This window comes from Mus caroli, unplaced genomic scaffold (genome assembly GCF_978045245.1).
Source record: "Mus caroli unplaced genomic scaffold, Mus_caroli_1 scaffold_13, whole genome shotgun sequence".
Lineage (NCBI taxonomy): Eukaryota > Metazoa > Chordata > Mammalia > Rodentia > Muridae > Mus > Mus caroli.
In genome coordinates this window covers 82605524-82626754 of record NW_028227268.1, presented here as the reverse complement: position 1 = coordinate 82626754, position 21231 = coordinate 82605524, and the positions used below count along the sequence as shown (strand labels likewise).

At 42.8% G+C, this 21231-nt stretch overlaps 1 protein-coding gene across 2 annotated transcripts; it reads right to left on the bottom strand.

The window, feature by feature from the left end:
• Window positions 1-5052: 5052 nt before the first annotated feature.
• Mat2b (methionine adenosyltransferase 2 non-catalytic beta subunit) lies at window positions 5053-20922 on the bottom strand. Of its 2 annotated transcripts, none has more exons than XM_021176454.2 (7): window positions 20645-20922; window positions 13425-13619; window positions 11029-11143; window positions 10496-10648; window positions 8265-8458; window positions 6362-6475; window positions 5053-5931 (listed from the first exon to the last, which is right to left on the bottom strand). In XM_021176454.2, the coding sequence occupies exons 1-7, from the start codon at window positions 20672-20674 to the stop codon at window positions 5761-5763; spliced, it is 972 nt and encodes a 323-aa protein (XP_021032113.1). In that variant the 5' UTR covers window positions 20675-20922; the 3' UTR covers window positions 5053-5760. The 2 variants fall into 2 exon arrangements, with proteins under 2 accessions (XP_021032113.1, XP_021032112.1); XM_021176453.2 differs by lacking the exon at window positions 20645-20922 and adding an exon at window positions 18281-18480.
• Window positions 20923-21231: the final 309 nt, after the last annotated feature.

The window sequence follows — 21231 nt, the reverse complement described above, 5'->3', positions numbered from 1 at the left end:
CATGCTTTTCCTTGCTGGCTGTGTGCTCCAGATACACTTCAAAACGTTAACATATCAGAACAGACCTGGCCACCAGGTTGTCCTAGTGTAGGACCCCCAAAGGGAGACCCTCACTCAAGTCTCAGAGATCGCGAGCCCAGAAAACCACAAGAGTCAACCTTGGTGCAAACACACGAGGTTTTAATGGCACACATACCAGCATGCTGAGGTCTAGACCCATACACCACGCAGGGGTAAAGGAGTCTGACCACGACCCTATTTTCCAGCAGGCTTATAAAGGCAAAAAAACACAACCTAGGGGGAGGATCGGAGAGGAAATAGGGGAAGTCTAGGGGCGGATATTTACTTCAAGGCACCTGGGACATTGAAACATTTTGTGGTTGTTTTTCCCAAAAGTTCCGGGGAATTAGGCCATCTGGCCAGGGGCCGGGGCCCATGTTCTCAGGGCAGTCATTATTTTATTTTTCACTCTTCACTAGCATTCCTAAATCCCTACCTGTTGCAGGGTCCTCCTGGCTTGCATACCCCAACTGCTACCCTGAACTCTCCAGCTCCAACGGCTGGGCTGCTCTTCTCTATAATCTAGTCATTTTAGTTATCTGCCTCTCTTGTACCTTTGTACTCCTGGCTACTACACCTGGTTCCTTCTTCTTTCCCCTCCTCCTCTCTCCCCATGGCCCAGGGTCATAATCACATTGGACTCCCACAGATGTCTCTAACTCCGATGCGCTACTGCATAAATCTATAATGGGATCTGATGCCCTATTCGGATGTTTTTGCAGACAGCAACAGTATACTCATGTACAATAAATAAATCTTTTAAGCCGGGCGTGGTGGTGCACGCCTTTAATCCCAGCACTTGGGAGGCAGAGGCAGGCGGATTTCTGAGTTCGAGGCCAGCCTGGTCTACAAAGTGAGTTCCAGGACAGCCAGGGCTATACAGAGGAACCCTGTCTCGAAAAGCCAAAAATAAATAAATAAATAAATAAATAAATAAATCTTTTTAAAAAGTATCTATAATAAACTTTCTCCTCCACCATACCTGGGATCAACCATGTTCTTTCCTTTGTATTTCTTTTTTTCATTCACATAAAAGGGGCTGAGAGAAGAATTCATGATTAAGGGAGTGTATTGCTCTTGCAAATTTCAGTTCTCAGAGCCTACTTCTGGTGACTCACAACAGCCTGTTACTTCAGCTGTAGGGGAATCCAAGAGCCTCTTCAGGATGCACACACCAGCACACAGACATATAATTTTTAAAAAAATCCATCTTTAAAATTAACTAAAAAGGTAGATAGTTGGAAATACACGGGTTATAAATATTTCTATAGATGCTAAATATACTGATAAGAAAATCAGAACATCATCATGTATGCACCAGGTTGTTCACTGTCAGGGACAGGGGGAAGTCGCAAAATCACATCAAGGAAGTAGACAAATCAGGACTCTGTGTTCTCCCAGGGAGAATGTAAAGTGTGCAGCTACTATAAAAAGCAATCCGATAGTCCTCCCGAGACTAAAGTTAGAATTACCACACAGTCGATCCAGCAACTCAACTTCTGAATATTTATAGAAGTGAATCGAAAGCAAGGTCTCAGAGGAATATCTGACTTGCAGGTTTGCTACAACACTATTCACAATAGCCAAGAGGTAGAAGCAACCCAAATGTCCATCAGCAGGTCAATAAAATGTGGTACAGAGACCAGGGCATGATTTAGCATTTGGAAAGAAAGTGTGGCAAATACTATGAGGATGACCGTTTGGGGACATTATGATGCTAATTAAAACAAACCAGTCAAATTCAAACACTGTATGATTTTCCTTATGTATGACTCAAACTCAGAAACTGAAGAATGGCTAGGGGTACACACAGGAGTGACTGGGAGAGCTGTCCTGAGTACAAAGGCTCAAGTTCTGGAAAGAAATGTGTGAATATATTTAACTGTACCATAATGTTCACCTTAAAATGATAAAGGTTATATTAGATATTTTCCCCATAATTTTTTTTAAGGTTGAACGTCTAGGGATGTTGGCACTATGATTTTGTTTTGTTTTGTGTGATTTTTTTGAGACAGGGTTTCTCTATAGCTCTGGCTGTCCTGGGACTCACACTAGACCAGGTTGGCCTCAAACTCAGAAATCTGCCTCCCAAGTGCTGGGCTTAAAGGTGTGCAACACCACTGCCCAGCGGCACTATGATTCTTAATTACATTTTGTCTGACAACTTGGCTAGGGCCAAGGGGCATCCAGATATTTGGTCAAACGTTACTCTGGGTGTTTTCATGTAGTGTTTTGCATTACAGTGGACTGAGAGTCAAGCATGTATCCCTGAATAATATGAGAGGGTTGAAGACTTGGGTAGAATGGGAAGAATGGCTTTCTCCAGGCAATAGAAGTCCCTCTTTTATTAAAGCATATTGTAGTGGTTTGAATGAGAGTGGCCTTCATGGCACCTGTGTGAATGCTTGGTTCCCAATAGGTACAACTGTTCCCGAAGGACTAGGTGTGGCCTTTTGTAGGTGATTAGAGGCAGGCTTGGAAGGTTCAAAAGTCCATAGCATTCCAATAATTTCTCCCCGTCTCATACTTGGGGATCAGCTACTGCTCCAGCACCGTACCTGTCTGCCATGAAGCTTCTGCCATAACGGTCATGGACTCATCTTCTGAAAGTGTTAAAGAAGCCCCCAATTAAATATGTTGTCTTTGATGAGTTGCCTTGATCATTGTGTCTCCACAGCGAAGACACACACAAAGTATCAGGGTAACTTTAAGTGCTGAACTATTATCCCCAGCCCTCCAACACTGCAGTGTCTATCACTCATCAAGCTTTAGCATCTCAAATCCAAACATTCTGAAACCCTGTTGTCAAATTCACATTTTAAAAATGGCAGCCTTAGCAGTCTATAACACACTAAGGGAAAACTGAAATTGCTCAGTGACATGTAGTATGTATGTATGCTATAAAATAGAATCAAGTAAGGGATAGCAGAAAACAGCTGTTTGGAAAACTAAGCAACTTCATGGCCATCTTTTGATATAATCCGTTGTAAGTAAATACATACTTTAATGGCTCAGCTTCCAGGGATAACCATATGTTCCCCGGGACTTGTGAAAATAGGTGTTATTTCCTTAAATCCTATTATGTTGACATTTATGAGGCTAAAATACAGAAACAGGCTTTCAGAAGTGATTTGACAAAACAACAAAGTAATTTTCCTTTAAAATCTATTGAAATATATTTCCAGAGCAATATAAATATGCTCATGGCAGAAAATCAGGGAGATCATGTGCACATGTGTGTGGTTATGTGCATGAGCGCAGGTTCCTGCAGGGCCAGAAGAGGGCATCAAAGCCTGTGGAACAGGAGCTCCAAAGGGACACCTTCCCAAATAGCCAGATGCTTCAAGTCTCTGTCCAGAGGGTGACTTTGTTCTGTAATGGGATCTCTAGAAGTAGGAGGTTCTTAAGTCACTGGGACAATACTTTCTAAAATGCCATGACAGCAGGTGAGACATGAAGCCGAGGATCTTAAGTTTGAAACCAGCAAGGCAAACTCAAGCATTTAAAAATACTGAACATTCTGCATAACTGATACAAAACTCGAAGTCAAGAAAATGTGTGCCGTGCCGTTGGTTAAGATGTTGAACTCTTTTTTTTTTTTGGTTTTTTTTCGAGACAGGGTTTCTCTGTATAGTCCTGGCTGTCCTGGAACTCACTTTGTAGACCAGGGTGGCCTCAAACTCAGAAATCCGCTTGCCTCTGCCTCCCGAGTGCTGGGATTAAAGGCGTGCACCACCATGACTGGCAAAGATGTTGAACTCTTAGCTCCTTATCTAGCACCACGTCTGGACGTTGCCATATTTGCTGCCATACTAATGAACTGAACCACCTCTGAACCTGTAAGCCAGCCCCAATTAAATGTCCTTATAAGGGTTGCCTTATAAGGGTTGTCTCTTTGCAACAATGAAAACCCAAACTTAGACATGCATGTGATATTAACATATTCTCAATATACAAAGTCCTAGATACACCGTGGGGATTTGTTCCAAAAGAATGGCAGTCCACACAAACTTACATTTTGCACTGTGTGAAAAACAATTGGGATGGAGAAAGACAGCTCAGCAGTGAAGAACACTGGTTGCTCTTGCAAAGGACCCAGGTTCTAGTCCCAGCACCCATAGGGTGCCTCCCAAATCTTTAACTCTAGGTTCCAGAGGATCTTATCTGGCAGCAGGCATCCATGCAGTGTACTTGCATTGCAGGTAAAACACTCTCTCTCACACACACACACATTTTAGAAACTTGACAACTTGAAGAAAATTCCCAAATTCTCAATTCCACTTTTTAGCTTTTGCTATGTAATGGAGGCTGGCCTTAATCTCACGGTAATCCTGCCTCAACCTCCCAAGGCTGAGAATCCAGGAAATATACCATCATGCCCAGCTAGCATGCCATAATTTTTATATTCCAGAACAGTGAGTGCATCAGGCCACGGTATCAGAAATTACATGGTGAATTTCAAAACATAATGCAGTCTGGGGACGGCTGCTGTAACCAAATGGTCTAAGTAGGATCTACTCTAGTTCCCAAACTCCAGGTAAACTTTTAAAAACTAGTTAAGACAGTGTTGAGGCCAAAGTCATCTGACAGTCCAGATGAGACACGTAAGACACTGCTCATCCTCCTGACAGCACTTCCTATGTGGAAGATGTGATAAGGTCATGGAGTTGTTTCTAATTCATCGGTGCAGAGACACTTCTAGATCCAGTGTTAAGTTCATCAGCGTCCACTTCTACCTCACCGATGTTACAAGTATGTAATCTACAAACTAAACCTGGACAATGATTGCTTTACAGTTAGCCCTCACATTTACTTATTTTCTCGAAACAAAATCTCAGTAGGTAGCCCTGTCTGGCCTGATAGCTGATATTTAAACCAGGCTGGACTCAAAGGCAGAGGTTTACCTGCTTCTGGTGGGACTGAAGACACGTACTACCATATCCAGCAGTCCTTACATTAAAAAGGAAGCAAATACAAAATAAAGCCAAAGTGTTACATGCCAGCAAGTATTTATTATTATTTAGAAGTGGTCAAAAGACTTACAAGGCTCATTATTATAACCACATGTATGAAACATCACTTAGTAAGATAGAAGGAAAGAGACATATATATGTATTTATATTAAAAAAATACACACACGTGCACTCTCTCAAGTGTTTGCCACACAGTGCTATGAAGTAGGCATCAGGCTATACAGGTTCTGATATACATAACACATTAAAGAATCAAGCATTTAAAAACCATACTTACAGTTGCAAAAATAAAGTTTTCTTTTCTCCAAGCATTTTGATCTGGGCTCAAGCAAAGCAAATAATGAACACCGATGATTATCATGAGATTCTACACACATTGAAACTATCAATATACAAGAGCCAACAAACAAAACAACAAGAAAGGAAGCTGTAGGAATGAATAATGCATTTCATCCAAAGTCTAACAGTCTGTTTCATCCCGCCCTCGGACATTACAGATCATAATTTATATTACTTGTATAGCAAGGTAAGCCAGAACAAAACAAAACAATCAACAGAAAGTCATGACTGCCCTCAGCCAGTCCAACATTCCCCTAGTGCAACAGCATCATTTACCTGAAGGATCATGTGTCACAATTAAGGAGTACTCATACAAAACTATTTCCTTTATTCTTGAAAAAGTGCCACATACTATACTTTTCATTTAAAAAAATACACAACACATAAGCTAATGAAAGACAGTCTGTCTCCATCTCTTGTCGATGAGGAAAGGCCAGAGGGATTCTTTGATTCCAATTCGAAATGGTGTCCTCTGGCCAATGCCCAACGTCTCCAATTTGGAGCAATCGAGCTGAGCATTTTTGGGGCGCTGTGCTCCTATGACAGGGCTGTCAGTAATCTTTAAAGAAAAACAAAACAGCATGAGTAAAGGAAATAGCATCTTGAAGCTTAGTAACTTTATTTCAGTTTTCTTCTAGTGCCAGAAAACTGGTATTATCAGAGCTACAAAACAAAAAAAGAGGCATGCTGCCATTAAGGCAGCACACAGTGTGTGCCTGCAGGAGAGTATCAGAAGCCATCCAGTGGGCATCACCTGCCACCATGTGGATGGAGTCAGTTGTCAGGCTTTGGAGCAGGTAACCCCCTCCACCTCCACCTCCCAGCCACCTCACCAGCCCCACCAGACTTCTCTAGGGATAATTTACCACCAGATACTGTCATCCTCCAAGCCAGGTTCATTTTGACTAGCTATCCAAAAAAGAAAAGCAATATCAACCAACACAACAGCCTTAAGAAGTCAGGGCGGGCGGGCGGTTGTCGAGACTTACAGGTCTTAAGTGACTGCTGGGGAGGTTGAAGGCATCTGCAATTGCACACGCCATTTCATACTTGGTCATCTGCTCATTGCCAGACCAGTGAAAGGTTCCCTTAATGGATGGATCCTAACAACAATTACAAGGGAAAAAAAAAAAAAATCAACACAGTTTCAATTTTCTGCTTCCATATAGTAAGGTTTGACAGAGAAAGTTATTTTGAAAGGTCCAAGAATGTAAACCTACTTTTTTGAAATATTATCTTCAAAAGACCTAAAATCAATGTCCATAAATATTCTGACACTAAAAGTAATTTATAGAAATAAGAACTTTTTGAAAAAATACAAATTGCTTCAATTTTAGATAGTGACTAATTTTAGTGATCATTTTAAATTACTCTAAGGTAGAATCGAAATTTAACAGTTTTGAGACAGGATCTCACACAGCCAAGGCTGTCCTCCAACTCATGGATCACAGGTGTGCACCCCCACATGGGGTTTATGGGGTGCTACGATTCAACATGGGTCTTTGTGCATGCTACTGGGCAAGCACTCTGCCATCTGGACCACATTCCCGGTGCCACGTTTTCTGTTTCAGGCAGTTTTGTTTTAGGTAACCGTGGCTGGTCTGAATTCAGTACACAGGGATAGCAGGCCTAGGATTCACAGGGTCCTCTTTCCTTTGCCTCGAATGCTGATATTACAAATTTGCACCACCAAGCTCAGCCAGAAAATAATTTTGAAATGAACCTGATAAACACAATAACACACATCAGTAACCCTAGCATCTGGGAAAGCTGAGGCAGAACAACAGCCTTGAATGGGAGGCCAGCCTGAGCAATAAAAAGCCCTGTCTCAGGAAACCAGAAGACATGAACTAACTAGTTAAGTTCTATTATTCCATCTATTTTAAGAAAGGGCCAGTTTATGCTCTATATACACTCGCATAATTTTCATACAGCAAAAACTATAGTCATGCTGTAGCCAGTATTATTAGTACTTTAAATTAAGCTGTTCCCAATCTTTCACTAATACTGTATTTAGTGCCAATTTCCCCAAATGCTTAAAATTCATTCCTACTCTGGGTTGGAAGATGGCTAAATGCTTATGAGTGCTTACTGGTCTTTGCAGAGGACCTGGCTTCTTTGGACACTTGCACACAGGTGGTATACACAAATTCATGAAGATATACACATGCATAATACAACAAACAAACAAATAAAAACAAGAACTTGAACTGTGTGTAGTTAATCTGCTAGGTCTTTAATCCTAGCATTAGGGAGACAGAGACAAGATTTCTGTGTTTGAATTTATTTCCTGCATACAAACCTCATGAATACAGCTTTTGTTTGATTTTCCACTTTTAAGAAGCACGTTCAGGGGCTGGAGAGATGGCTCAGCAATTAGAACACTGGCTGCTTTCCAGAGGACTCAAGTTCAATTCCCCCCAACCACATGGCAGCTCACAACTGTCTGTAACTCCAGTTCCATGGGATCTGACAACCTCACAGACATACATTCAGGCAAAACACCAATACACATAAAATAAAATTAAATAAAGTATTTAAAACATAAAGCAAAGCAAATCAAACAAAACCAAAAACACATGTTCTGGGGCTGGAGAGATGGCTCAGTGGTTAGGAACACTGACTGTTCTTCCAGAGTTCCTGAGTTCAATTCCCAGCAACGACATGGTGGCTCACAATCATCTGTAATGGGATCTGATGCCTTCTTCTGCGATGTGTGAAGACAGCTACAGTGTACTCACATATATAAACTAAATAAATAATTCTTTTAAAATAACAAAACCATGTTCAACTTTCAGTCTGTGATAATCTATGTACACACAAGTTGAAGTATGGAAGAAAAGCAGACCTTTTACTAAGACAGAAGTCAGGCCCCATCCTTCAAGGACTCACCAGCATCCTCTTCTCTGCCAGCTGCCGGCACACACTGGCTACGTCTTTCACATGTGTGGGGAACCTCTGCTGCCAATGGTCCATGTTTGCTGACTTGTTGCTGAACTGCACCTTGTCGAACATAACAGTCACAGCACTTTCTTCAAGCTTTTCAACTTCCCCATACAGAACAGGAATTCTCAAAACAGCAGCCCCTAGGGACAATACATGAATATTTTTTATGGCTGACTCATACATTTCCAAGTTTTGGTGGAAAGAGAAATTGTGTGGATGTAAACAGTAGAAAAGTAGAAACTTTGCCTTTTAATAAAAATATACTAGGATGGTAAGTAGTAGCTCATACTGGATGAACTTAAGGATAATCAGAAATATTTTAAGTATCTACTGTCATATACAGAATTTCATCTAGTTTGTTATTATGGCCATGATAAATAGAGCCTTATCTGGACAACCAAATGAAATGAATACTCATGACTGATGAACAAAACAAGATAATAGCACTGAAGTACAATTTAGGATCAAGAACAAGTGGGAAACCATCTTTACACGCTACATATTTGATAGCAGGAGTATATCAGTGTAAGTTTTCCTAACTGTGTAAGCATGCTGTTGATTATGGTAATATCGTGGCTGTCCCTAAAAGATACACAACCAAGTGATTGAGGACTGATACACCACTGAATATGGCCAAGTATACACACACAAAAAAGTATCAAACAAAAACTGATCAATCTGGGTGTAGGGTTGATTGCTCATACTTTTAAAACCTTGGATGAAGAATTATTCAGAATTAGACTTTATACTGGTCCCAGGTGAGAGGTTTGATAGTCTTTGGATGACTGACACTTTAAGTAGTATTTCCTTTTATAATTACTGAGCAAGTAAACAAAGGTCTTATTATGGTCTGAATGTTGTACCAGAAATTATATACTGAAATTTAATTCCTAGTCCAACAGTGTCTGGGAGAGGAGGATGGCAGGAGGGGCAAGTTGGTGTGTGGGGTGGCGGGAGGGGAGGCGTGTTGGTGTGTGTGGGAGTGGATGTTGGTGTGGGGAGGTGCACTGGGGTAATGGTTAGGTCATGAAGACACCACTACGAAAGAGCTTAATGGGGAGCCATCTGGTTTGGTTCTTTGAGGCCAAGCATAAATGAGAACTTAACCACCTGCTGGCTGTTGGATTTCACAGCCTCCACAATTGTGAGAAGTAAATTCCAGTTCTTTATAAATGATCTGTTCTGCTCATTTTTAAGAAGCAAAGCAAGAGGAGACTTCTGCAGGATTGCTGGCTCATTTATAATGTACCTTGTCTGGCCATACTGCAGATTTAACTCTGGGCCCCGTGCATGCCCAGCAAGCTCTCTACCACCGAGTCAGAATATTACAAAACCAAAAGCCCTGACAAGTTAAATGCCTGTAACAAGGGCATCACAAGCTGGTGGTAGGCTGTCAGGGGTACTCTATGATATAAAGCATCAGTTTCCACAGGGGTCATGATGTTGAACATGATGCTGCCACAGACAGAAATTAAGTTGACCAGGGTACTTCCACAGACAGGAAGAAGCCATGGCAGAACTGCTACCACATATAATGAGAAGCAAGTCAGAGTATGGATCAAAACAGAAACACCTGAAAAATATTATACAAAAATTCCTATCTTAAGAACCTTCATTTTGTGCTTGTCTTCCTGAGGAATCAGCACATGAGAGAGATTTCATGCTCCCAGTTTTAAAGTCCTTACATGTACACGTGTAAACATAAACAAGGGGAAAAAAGAAAAAGATGGTATAGAATACCTTGAAAGATGTTATTATACTTATTTATGTGTATGTGTGTTTGTGGTGTGTGTGTACATGTGTGAAGATCAGAGGACAACTGCAGGGAGCTGGTTCTCTCCGCCCACCACGTGGACCTTGGGAATCAACTTATGTCATCAGCTTGGTGACAATCACCTTTGCCTACTGACCTCTCACCTGCCCATTCTGTCTAATTTCTATTAATCTATAGACCCTGGTTTCCCTTTTCTTTCTTTAATCAGAAGAGATGCCAGGAGCTCACTATATAGCCCAGTATATCCTGATCCTCCTGCCTCAGCTTCCAAGGGCTGGGATTCAGGAATGTGAAACCTCCCAACATATACACCAATTCTGCATACTTTTAATAAATTAAGAACATGTCTACTCATGAACAACAGTCTTCAAAAATGATCAGAGTCAAGGACCCTGGACCTTACCTAAATTATTCTCCAGGACTGCTTTCTCTCCATCTAATTTTGTTTTTCCATATAGATTCAGGGGACTTGGTATATCCTCTTCCGTGTAAGGGGGATTTGTGCCATCAAACACGTAATCTGAGCTAATGTAGATGAGAAATGCTCCAATCGCAGCTGCAGAAAGAGAAGATAAATCTATGCATTACTTTTGTGGAATTTGGAGTGTTCTGTGTGTCTTCATGGTTTGCTTTGTTTTCCCTGAGATAAACAAAAACACATGTAAGACAGCTATGAAACTTTCAACTTAAAAAAAAAATAAAACAACCCAGTGAAGGAGGCTCTGGAGATGGCTCAGCACCTACAGGCACCGGTTGCGCTTCCAGAGGCCCCCTGGGTTTGGCTCCAAAGACCCACATGGATGTTCAGAACCACCTGCAACCCCAATCCCAGGGGATCTGAGGCCCTCTCTTCTGGGCCCCAAGGATACCAGGCATTCATATGGTGCACAGACACCACTGTCTTGAAAACATAGTCCAGTGGCAATGTAGCCTTACCTGCCTCCTTTGCTAAGTTCCCAGAGGCACCCACATTCAGCTGGGAAGCAGCATCTGGCTGACTCTCAACAACATCTGGTCTTCTCTCTGCAGCACAATGCACTATGACATGAGGCTGAAAGAAACACTGAGTTTTAACCCAAAATGGAGAGAACAGAGAACCATGGCTTCCTTAGGATAACTTCAGGGGAAGAAAAGGCTCCTTAAGTCAACATGCCTTCAATTAAGAATAAATCGGTTTAATTTTCTTCCTTTTATTTCACTTACCTTTTTTTTTTTTTTTTTTGATTTTTGTTTTTTGTTTTTCAAGACAGGGATTTTGTATAACCCTAGATGTTCTAGAACTCAAATATTCACCTGCCTCTGTCTAAAGTACTGGGATTAAAGCTGTGTGCTACCACCATCTCTCATACTTCTTTTTTCTTAAAAAAAATAAAGAAACAAAGAAAACACGCACATATTCTGCAAAGGAAAGAACAATTTATTTTGTTGAATATGCTTTTTAGGCAGTGCTAGAGATCCCAGAACTTAACCAGGTGCGTGAACCCCTGAGCTATATTCCTAGCCAAGGTAAAAACTTAGTAATCCTTAGACAAAAACGCAGAAAAAAGCTATTAGTAACTCACTATAACCAAAAAACCCTCTACCCCATGTAGTGGGAAAGTAACCTTGGACATGACAACTGTGACTGCACTCACCACACCCCAGGCCCCACAGACAGCCAAGTGCTCTGCCAAGATGCGATGCCCCAACTCTAACATTTACCAAACTCATGACAAAAGGCAAGTAGTATCAGCTGCAAGTTAAATTCATAAATTCAAGCTTTTTTGACCACTCATTTAACAAGAATCCACTATTTACGGAAACCACATGTCCACTTGACTATCAAAGCAATAAGCCCCCATGTCTTAGCTATTTTTCTATTACTGTGGATCAAAAGCAACTTGAGGAAGAAATGGCTTATCACTTACAGCCCAAAGTCTATCACCGAAGAAAGTCAAAGAAGGGACTGGTAACTGGTAGCAAGGAAATGGATGAACTCTGCTCACACGCTTGCTCCCCATAGCATGTTCAACCTATTTTCATAAGCAACTCAGGCTCACCCACAGTCCTATTAATCACAATCATCCCCACCCCCACCCCCTCCCCCCATGGACCAACGTGTTAGAGGCATTTCCCAATTGAAATTCCCTTTGCAGATGACAACTAACCACCACACACAGTAAGGCCACACAGTAAGGTCTTCACATCTGAGTGAGAGATACACATCAAAACAAGGATGCAGGAGATCTTCTAAAGAAAAGGCTTTTTTAATGCAAGAACAGAGCAAGAACTAAGATTGGTGTTAAATGTCTGTGTGCTGGAGGCTGGAACTCACACGGCTAACAACCATTTATAGCTCCAATTTCAGAGGCTGGAGAGAGATGTCAGTGGTTAAAAGCACTGGCTAGTCTTCCAGAGAATCCAAGTTCAGTTCTCAACACCCACAAGGCAGCTCAGAACTCACTGTAATTGCAGGGGATCTGACACTCTCACTGAGACATATGCACAGACAAAACACCAATGCATACAAAACAAGAATAAATAGATCAGGAGATCAGACACCCTTTTCTGACTTCCACAGGCACTATATGCATGTGTTATATAGACATGCATGCAGGCAAAACACCCCCGTACACAGAAAATAGATAAAAATAAATGAGAGACAGACAGGCTGTCCACACACCCAATTTTCTCAAAAATTGCTCAAGGATTGCTAAGAATTGTTTTCAAACTTGAATGTGGAGAATCTGGGATGTTTCAAATACAATATCCTAGGCCCAACCCAGACTTAATACATCACACTCTGGGCATGCAGTCTGCAATCAGGCTTCCCTGTGTTTCTAATACTCATGCTCCCAGAATCACACTTAGAGAGAACCAAAGCTGAAATCTGATGGCAAGGAGAACAAGTCTTCATTTTCCTCTAACTTTTCTCAGGTTAAGGCAAACAGGTTACTGAAGTTCCCCTGACCATACTTTCTTAGCATTAAAGCAGAAATATTTCCATTTCCCTTCCTCCCCCTCCCCATTCCCAGACAGCACCCTAACACTTCATGGCAAGCATCACAAGGAAAGCACTGCATCAACACAAGCCATGCCTCCCCACATGCTGTGCAGGACAGGGAAGAGGATCCAGCTCTGGGGCAGAACAACTGCCAGCACGCTCGGGGACCTCTGGCCCCAACACCAAGCACCACTCCACAGCATGCCAAACAAGTACACTCTGCATTGTGTGGTGGCTCAACGGGTCACAACTTTCAAGCACAGCTTCCCGCAACCAAGCACACACTTTCTGTATAAACCAGGCAAGTCCTAAGAGAACACATAACAACTGCAAACATATAAAGCCATACCTGAAAATCATGAATGAGGTGATGAACAGCTTCAGAATCCAACAGGTTTACTTGTTCGAATTTTGGTCTTGCTCTTCGAAAGCCACAGCCAACGGTGTGCCAGTTGCTCTGCTGAAACTCTTTGTAAACTGCTCTGCCAAGAAGCCCGGTGGCACCAGTAATGAGAACCCGCCGGCTAGGGATGTTCACTTCCTCCTAGAAGAATAAGGGGGTTAAAGCCATAATTCTCTTAAAGGCATTATTGTGTACCACATACCTGAAACGTTAACTATTTTTTAAAAATTAATTCCACTACCTAAAAGTCAGTTTTAAAGCTAGATTAATCAATCAAACTGCATCAACAACTGCAAGACTTAATGAGTTTGTGTTTAATTATTTTATTTGCTCTGTCTGAGTGTTTTTGCCTGCATGCATATGTGTGTACTACCTGCATTGCCTGGGGAGATCAGAAGACGGTATAAAATCATCTGGAACTGGAGTTACAGCGAGCCTGGGTCCTCTGCAAATCAACACAGAACTCTTAACCACAGCCATCTTTCCAGTCCCCACTGATAATCAGTCTCAGAGACACAAGGGAGATTTGTTTATGAGCACACTGTTTTTGTAGAAGGCAGACATTGGATGGCTTACAATTACTGCAGATCTGATTGCCTCTTCTGGTCATACATACGTGTGTGTGTGTGTGTGTGTGTGTGTGTGTGTGTGAGAGAGAGAGAGAGAGAGAGAGAGAGAGAGAGAGAGAGAAATTTAATGGGTAGGAGAGATGGCTTAGTGGCTAAGAATACTGGTTGCTCTTCAGAAGACCTGGGTTTGATTCCCAGCACCCAAATGGCAGCTAACATCTGTCCTTAGCTCCCGTTTCAGAGGATCTGATGCCCTCTTCTGGCTTCTGTGAGTACCAGGCGTGCACATGGTTATGGTACACATACATGCACTCATGTACATAAAGTAACTCATGTACATATGTTTACTTTTTTTAGATGAGTAAGAATAAAGTTTTAGGCCGGGCGTGGTGGCGCACGCCTCTAATCCCAGCACTTGGGAGGCAGAGGCAGGCGGATTTCTGAGTCCGAGGCCAGCCTGGGCTACAGAGTGAGTTCCAGGACAGCCATGACTACACAGAGAAACCCTGTCTCGAAAAACCAAAAAAAAAAAAAAAAAAGAATAAAGTTTTAATAATCAAGAAAAAGAACCTGAGATCACTAACAACTTCCTCATTTGGTTTAGATTTCATGTTAACAATGGAAGTTTCTTTGCTTTATGATGGATGAAGTGATCATATCACCCTGTAAGTAGTCAACAGGCGTTTCACATCTTCTAAGATACACTGAAAATGCACAAGGTTCAGATGATGAGTCACATTTCTTTTTATTTTTTTATTAGGTATTTTCCTCGTTTACATTTTCAATGCTATCCCAAAAGTCCCCCATACCCACCCCCCCAATTCCCTACCCACCCACTCCCCCTTTTTGGCCCTGGGGTTCCCCTGTACTGGGGCATATAAAGTTTGCAAGTCCAATGGGCCTCTCTTTGCAGTGATGGCCGACTAGGCCATCTTTTGATACATATGCAGCTAGAGACAAGAGCTCCGGGGTACTGGTTAGTTCATATTGTTGTTCCACCTATAGGTTTGCAGTTCCCTTTAGCTCCTTGGGTAATTTCTCTGGCTCCTCCATTGGGGGCCGTGTGATCCATCCAATAGCTGACTGTGAGCATCCACTTCTGTGTTTGCTAGGCCCCGGCATAGTCTCACAAGAGACAGCTATATCTGGGTGATGAGTCACATTTTGACAGGATTGAAAATCGGTCAGGGCTGGAGAAATGGCTCAGCTGCTAAGAGCACTGACTGCTCTTTCAGAGGTCCTGAGTTCAATTCCCAGCAAACACATGCTGGCTCACAACCATCTGTAATGGGATCTGACACCCTCTTCTGGTTTGTCTGAAGTCAGCTATAATTGTATTCATACATAAAATAAATAAATAAATCTTAAAAAAAAAAAAGAAAATTGGTCGACATTTCATAGGAGTTTATTTGGAATAAAGTCAACTAATATGTCCTTCAGTCAGCACTAAATTTACTTACACAAAATACTTATGACAAATAGATACAGATAGTTAAAAAAAAAAAAACTGAAAAAACATTTGTGTTCATAGTAAAAATTTTAAATTACTGCTTAAAGAATATTTTGATTTTTGTATACTCAAGGCAAAGTTCCAAAAACCGAGTAACACTTTCCTGCCAAATTCTTAAGTAAAGCCAGCTTTTCCTTTTTAAAGATAATGTTTTCAGCCAGCAGAGTCACACACCTGTAACCAAAGCACGAGCTCTGTGGCTTAAACTTTCATTAGATTTTATCACAAGGTCCTATTTCTGTTAAAGTCACATAATTCTGAGTTGGAAAAAAAAGTGTGCACACACACGTATATACAGGCAATATCCAAAGACATTTCAGGTAAATGATTTAGTAAACATACATACTTTAATTAAGGACCCCAAAAATCAGCTGTTTCTAGCATATACAAAAGCTGAAATCAAAGGGCCTGACAGGGATGGGGGAGGGCAACATAGAAAAAAAATCTATTAAGGATTTCAATTCAATGAATTTCAAAACATTTTTTTTTAAAAATATTAATGAGACTTCATGTGGTATCCATTATAACACTTGGCTCTAAGCCAGGCAATTTATGAAAATGAAGACTTGATCCGGCAAAATGTTTTCTTCGAACTTTGGCAAGAACATAACTCTCCAAAGGCTTAACTGTAAACCAGGTGTAGTGATGACCTCAGTAAACAGGAGGATGTCAGCAACCTGAGCATAGCCTGCTCTGCGGAGGGGATTCCAGGCCAGTGCGGCCCACTAAGCAAGACCCTGTCTCACATTCACTCTCTACCTCTGTAACATCCTTGGACACCCTTGGGATTTAAGAAACAAGATATCTAGATTGCTTAATAGGAATGGAATTCAGGAGGGAACAGCTCAACTCCCTGTCTTCCACTGTACACACAGGCAGTGTTCTTAACAGGAATTGGTACCAGGCTGCCTCACTAACATTAACTATGCCAATTCTCAGCTGGCAACAAGAGTGAATGTCAGTTGCACAGGTTGAGAGAGCAACACCAGCATGCAGATCCCAGCTGTCTGCACCTTCTGCCTGTTATTTGCTTTTTGAAACAGGGCCTCACTATGTAACCTTGGCTTGCCTGATAATCATTCCTGCCTCAGCTTTTAGAGTGATGGGACTGAAGTATAAGCCGCCACGCTCAGCAACTGTACCATTTTTTTTTTTAATGAAAAAGGTTGCTGGGTGTGGTGGCATTATCAATCACAGCCCACTGGAGGTGGAGCCAGGCAGATCTCCACGGATTTGAGGCCAGTCATGAATACACAGTGAGACTGTTTAAAACAAACAAACAAACAAACAAACAAACAAAAAAACCACTCTAAAAAGCAATCACATCTCCCCACCACTACAAACTTCCTGAGTACTGAGATTACAGCCATGAGTTAGCACACTCAGTTTACCACTCTCTACTTTTCTTTTACTGAACTGGTGAAATGCATTAAGCCTACACGAATACATGTTCATATGCACACACCTTTGGTCACATGCCGTCACCAATCTGGAACTGCAAACACATTCGAACTTTAGCTAAGGCCCAGCCATTTGGAGATAATATTGAATGTGCATCACGCAAATGAAAAATTTCCCATTAACAACTGGTTGTGGTGGCTCAGATCTTCAATCCCAGCACTCCTCGAGGCAGAAGCATCTGAGTCCAAGGCCAGTCTGGACAACACATACTGAGTTCTAGTTAGGGTTTCTATTGCTGTGTGAAAACATCAACGCATTGTTTGGCAGGAAAGTACTTAGCTTACCATTTTCACATCACTGTTCGCCCCTGAAGGAAGTTAGGACAAGACCCTGGAGGCAAGAGCTCACACAGGCCTAGTGAAAACCGCTTAACGGATTCCTCAGCCAGCTTTCCTAAACAACACAGGACTATACCAGCCCAAGGGGCTCCGCCCTCCCAAGTCAATCGCCAATTAAGAAAAGGCACCACAGGTTCACCTCCTAATATTAAGATTAGGATATGCCTCCATAAGATTAGGTAGCCTAATCTTATGGAGGCATACTCTTAACAAGGATCCCTCATCTCAAATAGGGACTCCCTTATCTCTAGTAACTCTAGCAAGCACAGGACCCTCCCCCAAATTAAAAGTTTGCATTAAAAAAACTGGCCACATCCGAGGCGTTTTTATATCAGCAAGACACAATAAATAGTTCATCGACTGTGCTGGATACATTCTGTAGGTCAGTAAGTACTTAACGGGCTTGAAACAAGGGACCGTGGACCAGACTTGGAAACATGCTGGGGGAAGTTTACCAGACATGCAATTTCTTTCAGCAGTCTTCCACCACGCAAAATACAGCGGTTCAGAAAACGTAGGAGCTAAAAGTCCAATATTGGAATTCCTGCTCAAACCTTCCTGAACAGAATAAACTCCAGGCGGTGCCTGTCTTCCTAAGCGTTCATAGCACCGCACAGTCGGAAATCCTGACAGCCTTAAAGTGCCTCAAGGAACCCGCCCCGTGCAAACTATAAATTCACCAAGTTGACCCCGCCGACACCGCCATTTATGGAAAGTCACTCTCCCCCTGTCCTTAAAGATCCAGAAACACAAAACAAAGATGATGACTACTGAAACGGGAGCCAGCCCGCCGGAGGCGGCGGGAAGCACCGGGAGTCTCCACCTCCGCGCTCCCGCGCCTGCAACGGGAGTGAGCGCAGCCCTACAGGGAGAGAGGTAAACAAACTCAAAGGCGCCACCCCGGCTCCATGCCCCGAAGCTCACCTCCACCAGCTGGCAGCAGCCGGGGACGAAGTGGATGGAGAGCTCCTTCTCCCGGCCCACCATGCCCGCAGTCTTTGCGCCGCCTCAGTCGCGACCGCAGCCTCCACTAGCGCAGCACTGCCAGGGGCCGCAGCGCCCGCGCCCTTGGCCCTCCTCCCCTAGGCCCAGGCCGACCCCGGCTGCCGCTTCCGGCTTCCGCCGCCCTGGCCGCGCCCGTTGATTGGCCGCCTCTCGCCACGCATTCAAAAAGGGGCGGAACCTCAAGGGACGCTGTCAGCCCATGTGCCAGTTCTTAAGGAGATAGAGTGTTAGAACGCAGGCACTGGTGCCAAGCAATGGATGCAGGTTTCCTTGGGTTTAGGAGTGTTGGGCCAAGCAATCAGGCTTCCTTGGGTTTAGGAGTGTTGGCTTTTTTGTTTGTTTTTTAAAATCCCTCCTACTTATTCCTTCTTAGTGAAGGGTAAGGAATCGATTCGCCTAGGTTTGCAGACTGCGAAATGCCTAGGAGTCAACCGAGCATGTATTATAGAAAGTAGACTAAAACATCTGTAAAGTTAGGAGGCAAGAAGATAAGGGTTGTCCCATGAACACAGAGCTGAGGCTGGATTGAGTTGGTTTTAGGCAGTCCGAACCTCAGGCTGGCCTTGAGCTCAGAGAAAGACCTGCAACTTCTGAGCCTCTCTAGTTTCCCCGCCCAAGGGCTGGGGTTACAGGAGTGAACAACCAACCTAGGCAAGGTGTGGTTCGTCCTTTAAGGCAAGAGGAAAGAATAAAAATAGGACTGTGCTCAGAGTCATTAACATCCCCGGAAGCTATGTTTTTCTGGAATGCTAAAAAAAAAAAAAAATGCTGTGAAGTTTGAAAACTGTTTATTTTTAGCTGATTAAAAATAAAAAGGTGTGGGAGAGAATGTTACTTTCTAAAAGGCAGATTCTTCGTATTTTCCCCCCTCAGAATCACAGAAGGAGAAACTCAACTGTGTTAACAAGCTCAGTCAACTTTAAGTAGATTTAACAGGCGTCCTGGCTGCCCTTTGGAGGCTCCACTTAGGGGGCGACGACGCCCGGGGCTGCTTGTGCCAAGCCAAGGAGGTGCTGCTAAGACTTAAAATGAGTGAGCCAAGGAAGGGCGGAGTGCCAGGCGCTCTTCCAGCCCAGTGTGGTTGTTCAAAAGTTAATCAGAAACAACAGCTCGCAGGGTTTGACTCAGCTCTCAACTGTAACCTGCAGGTTACAAGCTCCGAAGCACAGCAACAGGCAAGCCAGTGAAATTTACCCTGAAAAAAGCCCGGGCACACTTTTTCTCCGCCCACTCTCTACCCAACAATCTATTCCCATCCAGACACCCACGATAAGGGATTTCAAAACTCGCCCCAAAACGTGACCACTGCCTGAATTACCCCCAAAGGCCTCATTTTCCGAATCCTTTTGGCTTATTTTTAGACTAAGGATTAAGCAGCCCCTTGGGAAAAGTTTTCCTCAGTCAGGTGATAGTTTTTCTCCCCACCCCCCACTAAAGAATTTATTCCCTCACTCAAGTAATTCTTTGGAAGAGCAAACAAAGGCAGCCTGAGGCTCCCTACTTTTCGATTTTTTAAAAATAATCCAGGTCTTATGGTTATTAAAAGGGCTAGCTATCCCAACACTAAATTATAATAATAATTAGAAGTCCGAGGGAGGGACAAATCCAAGATCCCTCATCCTTATTAAAAGTGAGAATATTTCAAGTTTCTAGTTGAGGTGTGTGTAGTTTGCTTCCTAGAGGGGATCATAAAACGTACTCAATAGGAAGACTCAAAAATTTCCACAATTAGTGTGATTCTCGGAGCAACCTTGTGAGAGAGCGAGAAAATGTTTGCTTGCCTATATATAAGAATACGGTTTGACACAAGTCAGGCAAAAGTTGGGCTTAGCTTACTTAATAAGAAAAGGCTCTGTTTACAGCCAATGTCTGGCTTCCGATGGCGGGGGGGAAGGGGGTCACGTCTCAAAGAATGCAAACTGGAACTGAAAGTACCATTAGCAGATTCAAGCCCCACAAGACAAAACAAAAAACAAAAAAACAAAAAACCTGGGCATGCACCACGGGTTAAATCTTACACTACACGGAGCCTTCACTACAGTTGCACTCAATGTGGAGAATGAAATTATCGTTCTGCTTCACGTCTTATTTATTAAACTGGGCTTGATTTCCTGGGTCAGAAACCTCAGATAGTTTATTCTGTGTCCCAAGCTTACGTTTCTTAAGGAAATAAATGGTACCGGCTAGCATTTTATTTACACCCTTTCTGCTCCTAGCAGTCGTTTGGAATCGATTTTAGCGCAACGCCGAGCCGCCACCGAGTCTTGAATTGCTAGCTCTTACCTGTTCCATGGCCTCCGGCATTTCAGGCATGATTCCAGAACTATTTTGGGGAAACGCAGCGAGAGGGATCTGGGCGTCTGGCTTCTCTGGCCCGGTCTTTGTTCGCTCCGCCCGCACGGAGCACACGGACGCCAAAAACGTGAGGCGCAGCTCCGCTTGACCTTTTAAATTAGCATTTCCATTCCAACCCTGGAATCTCGTGCAGCTTTCCACAGTGCAGTAAGCTAGCAGCTGATTCCTCCTGCTAGTTTTGAAACTACCCAATGAGAAGTTTCATGCTTAACTGCAAGTCAAGGGAGGACCCACTACTGAAATCCATATGGCAGAACTAAAAACAAACAAACAAATAAGCAAACAAACAAACCCCTGCAATTCCCTGGTAGAACTTGTTGACTTTGTCTCTTGTAGAAAGAATGAGCCAACGGTTGGGAAGTACACCAAGCAATTGATTCCTGTTGTGAAATATTCCACACGTTTCACACACTACGGTAACGGAAACTTGAGTTAAAAACTCTCCCCATTCCTTTTTTAAACTTAATGATTCCAACTGCCAATTTAAAAACTCTAGTGGTGGCCGGGCGTGGTGG

Coding starts and splice junctions, on each gene's coding strand:
- Mat2b (XM_021176453.2), bottom strand. CDS start 18,343: ATGGTGGGCCGGGAGAAGGAGCTCTCCATCCACTTCGTCCCCGGCTGC. Junction 13,620..18,280: donor GCTGCTGCCAGCTGGTGGAG/GTGAGCTTCGGG, acceptor TTATTCTTCTAG/GAGGAAGTGAACATCCCTAG. Junction 11,144..13,424: donor ACCTCATTCATGATTTTCAG/GTATGGCTTTAT, acceptor TGTTTCTTTCAG/CCTCATGTCATAGTGCATTG.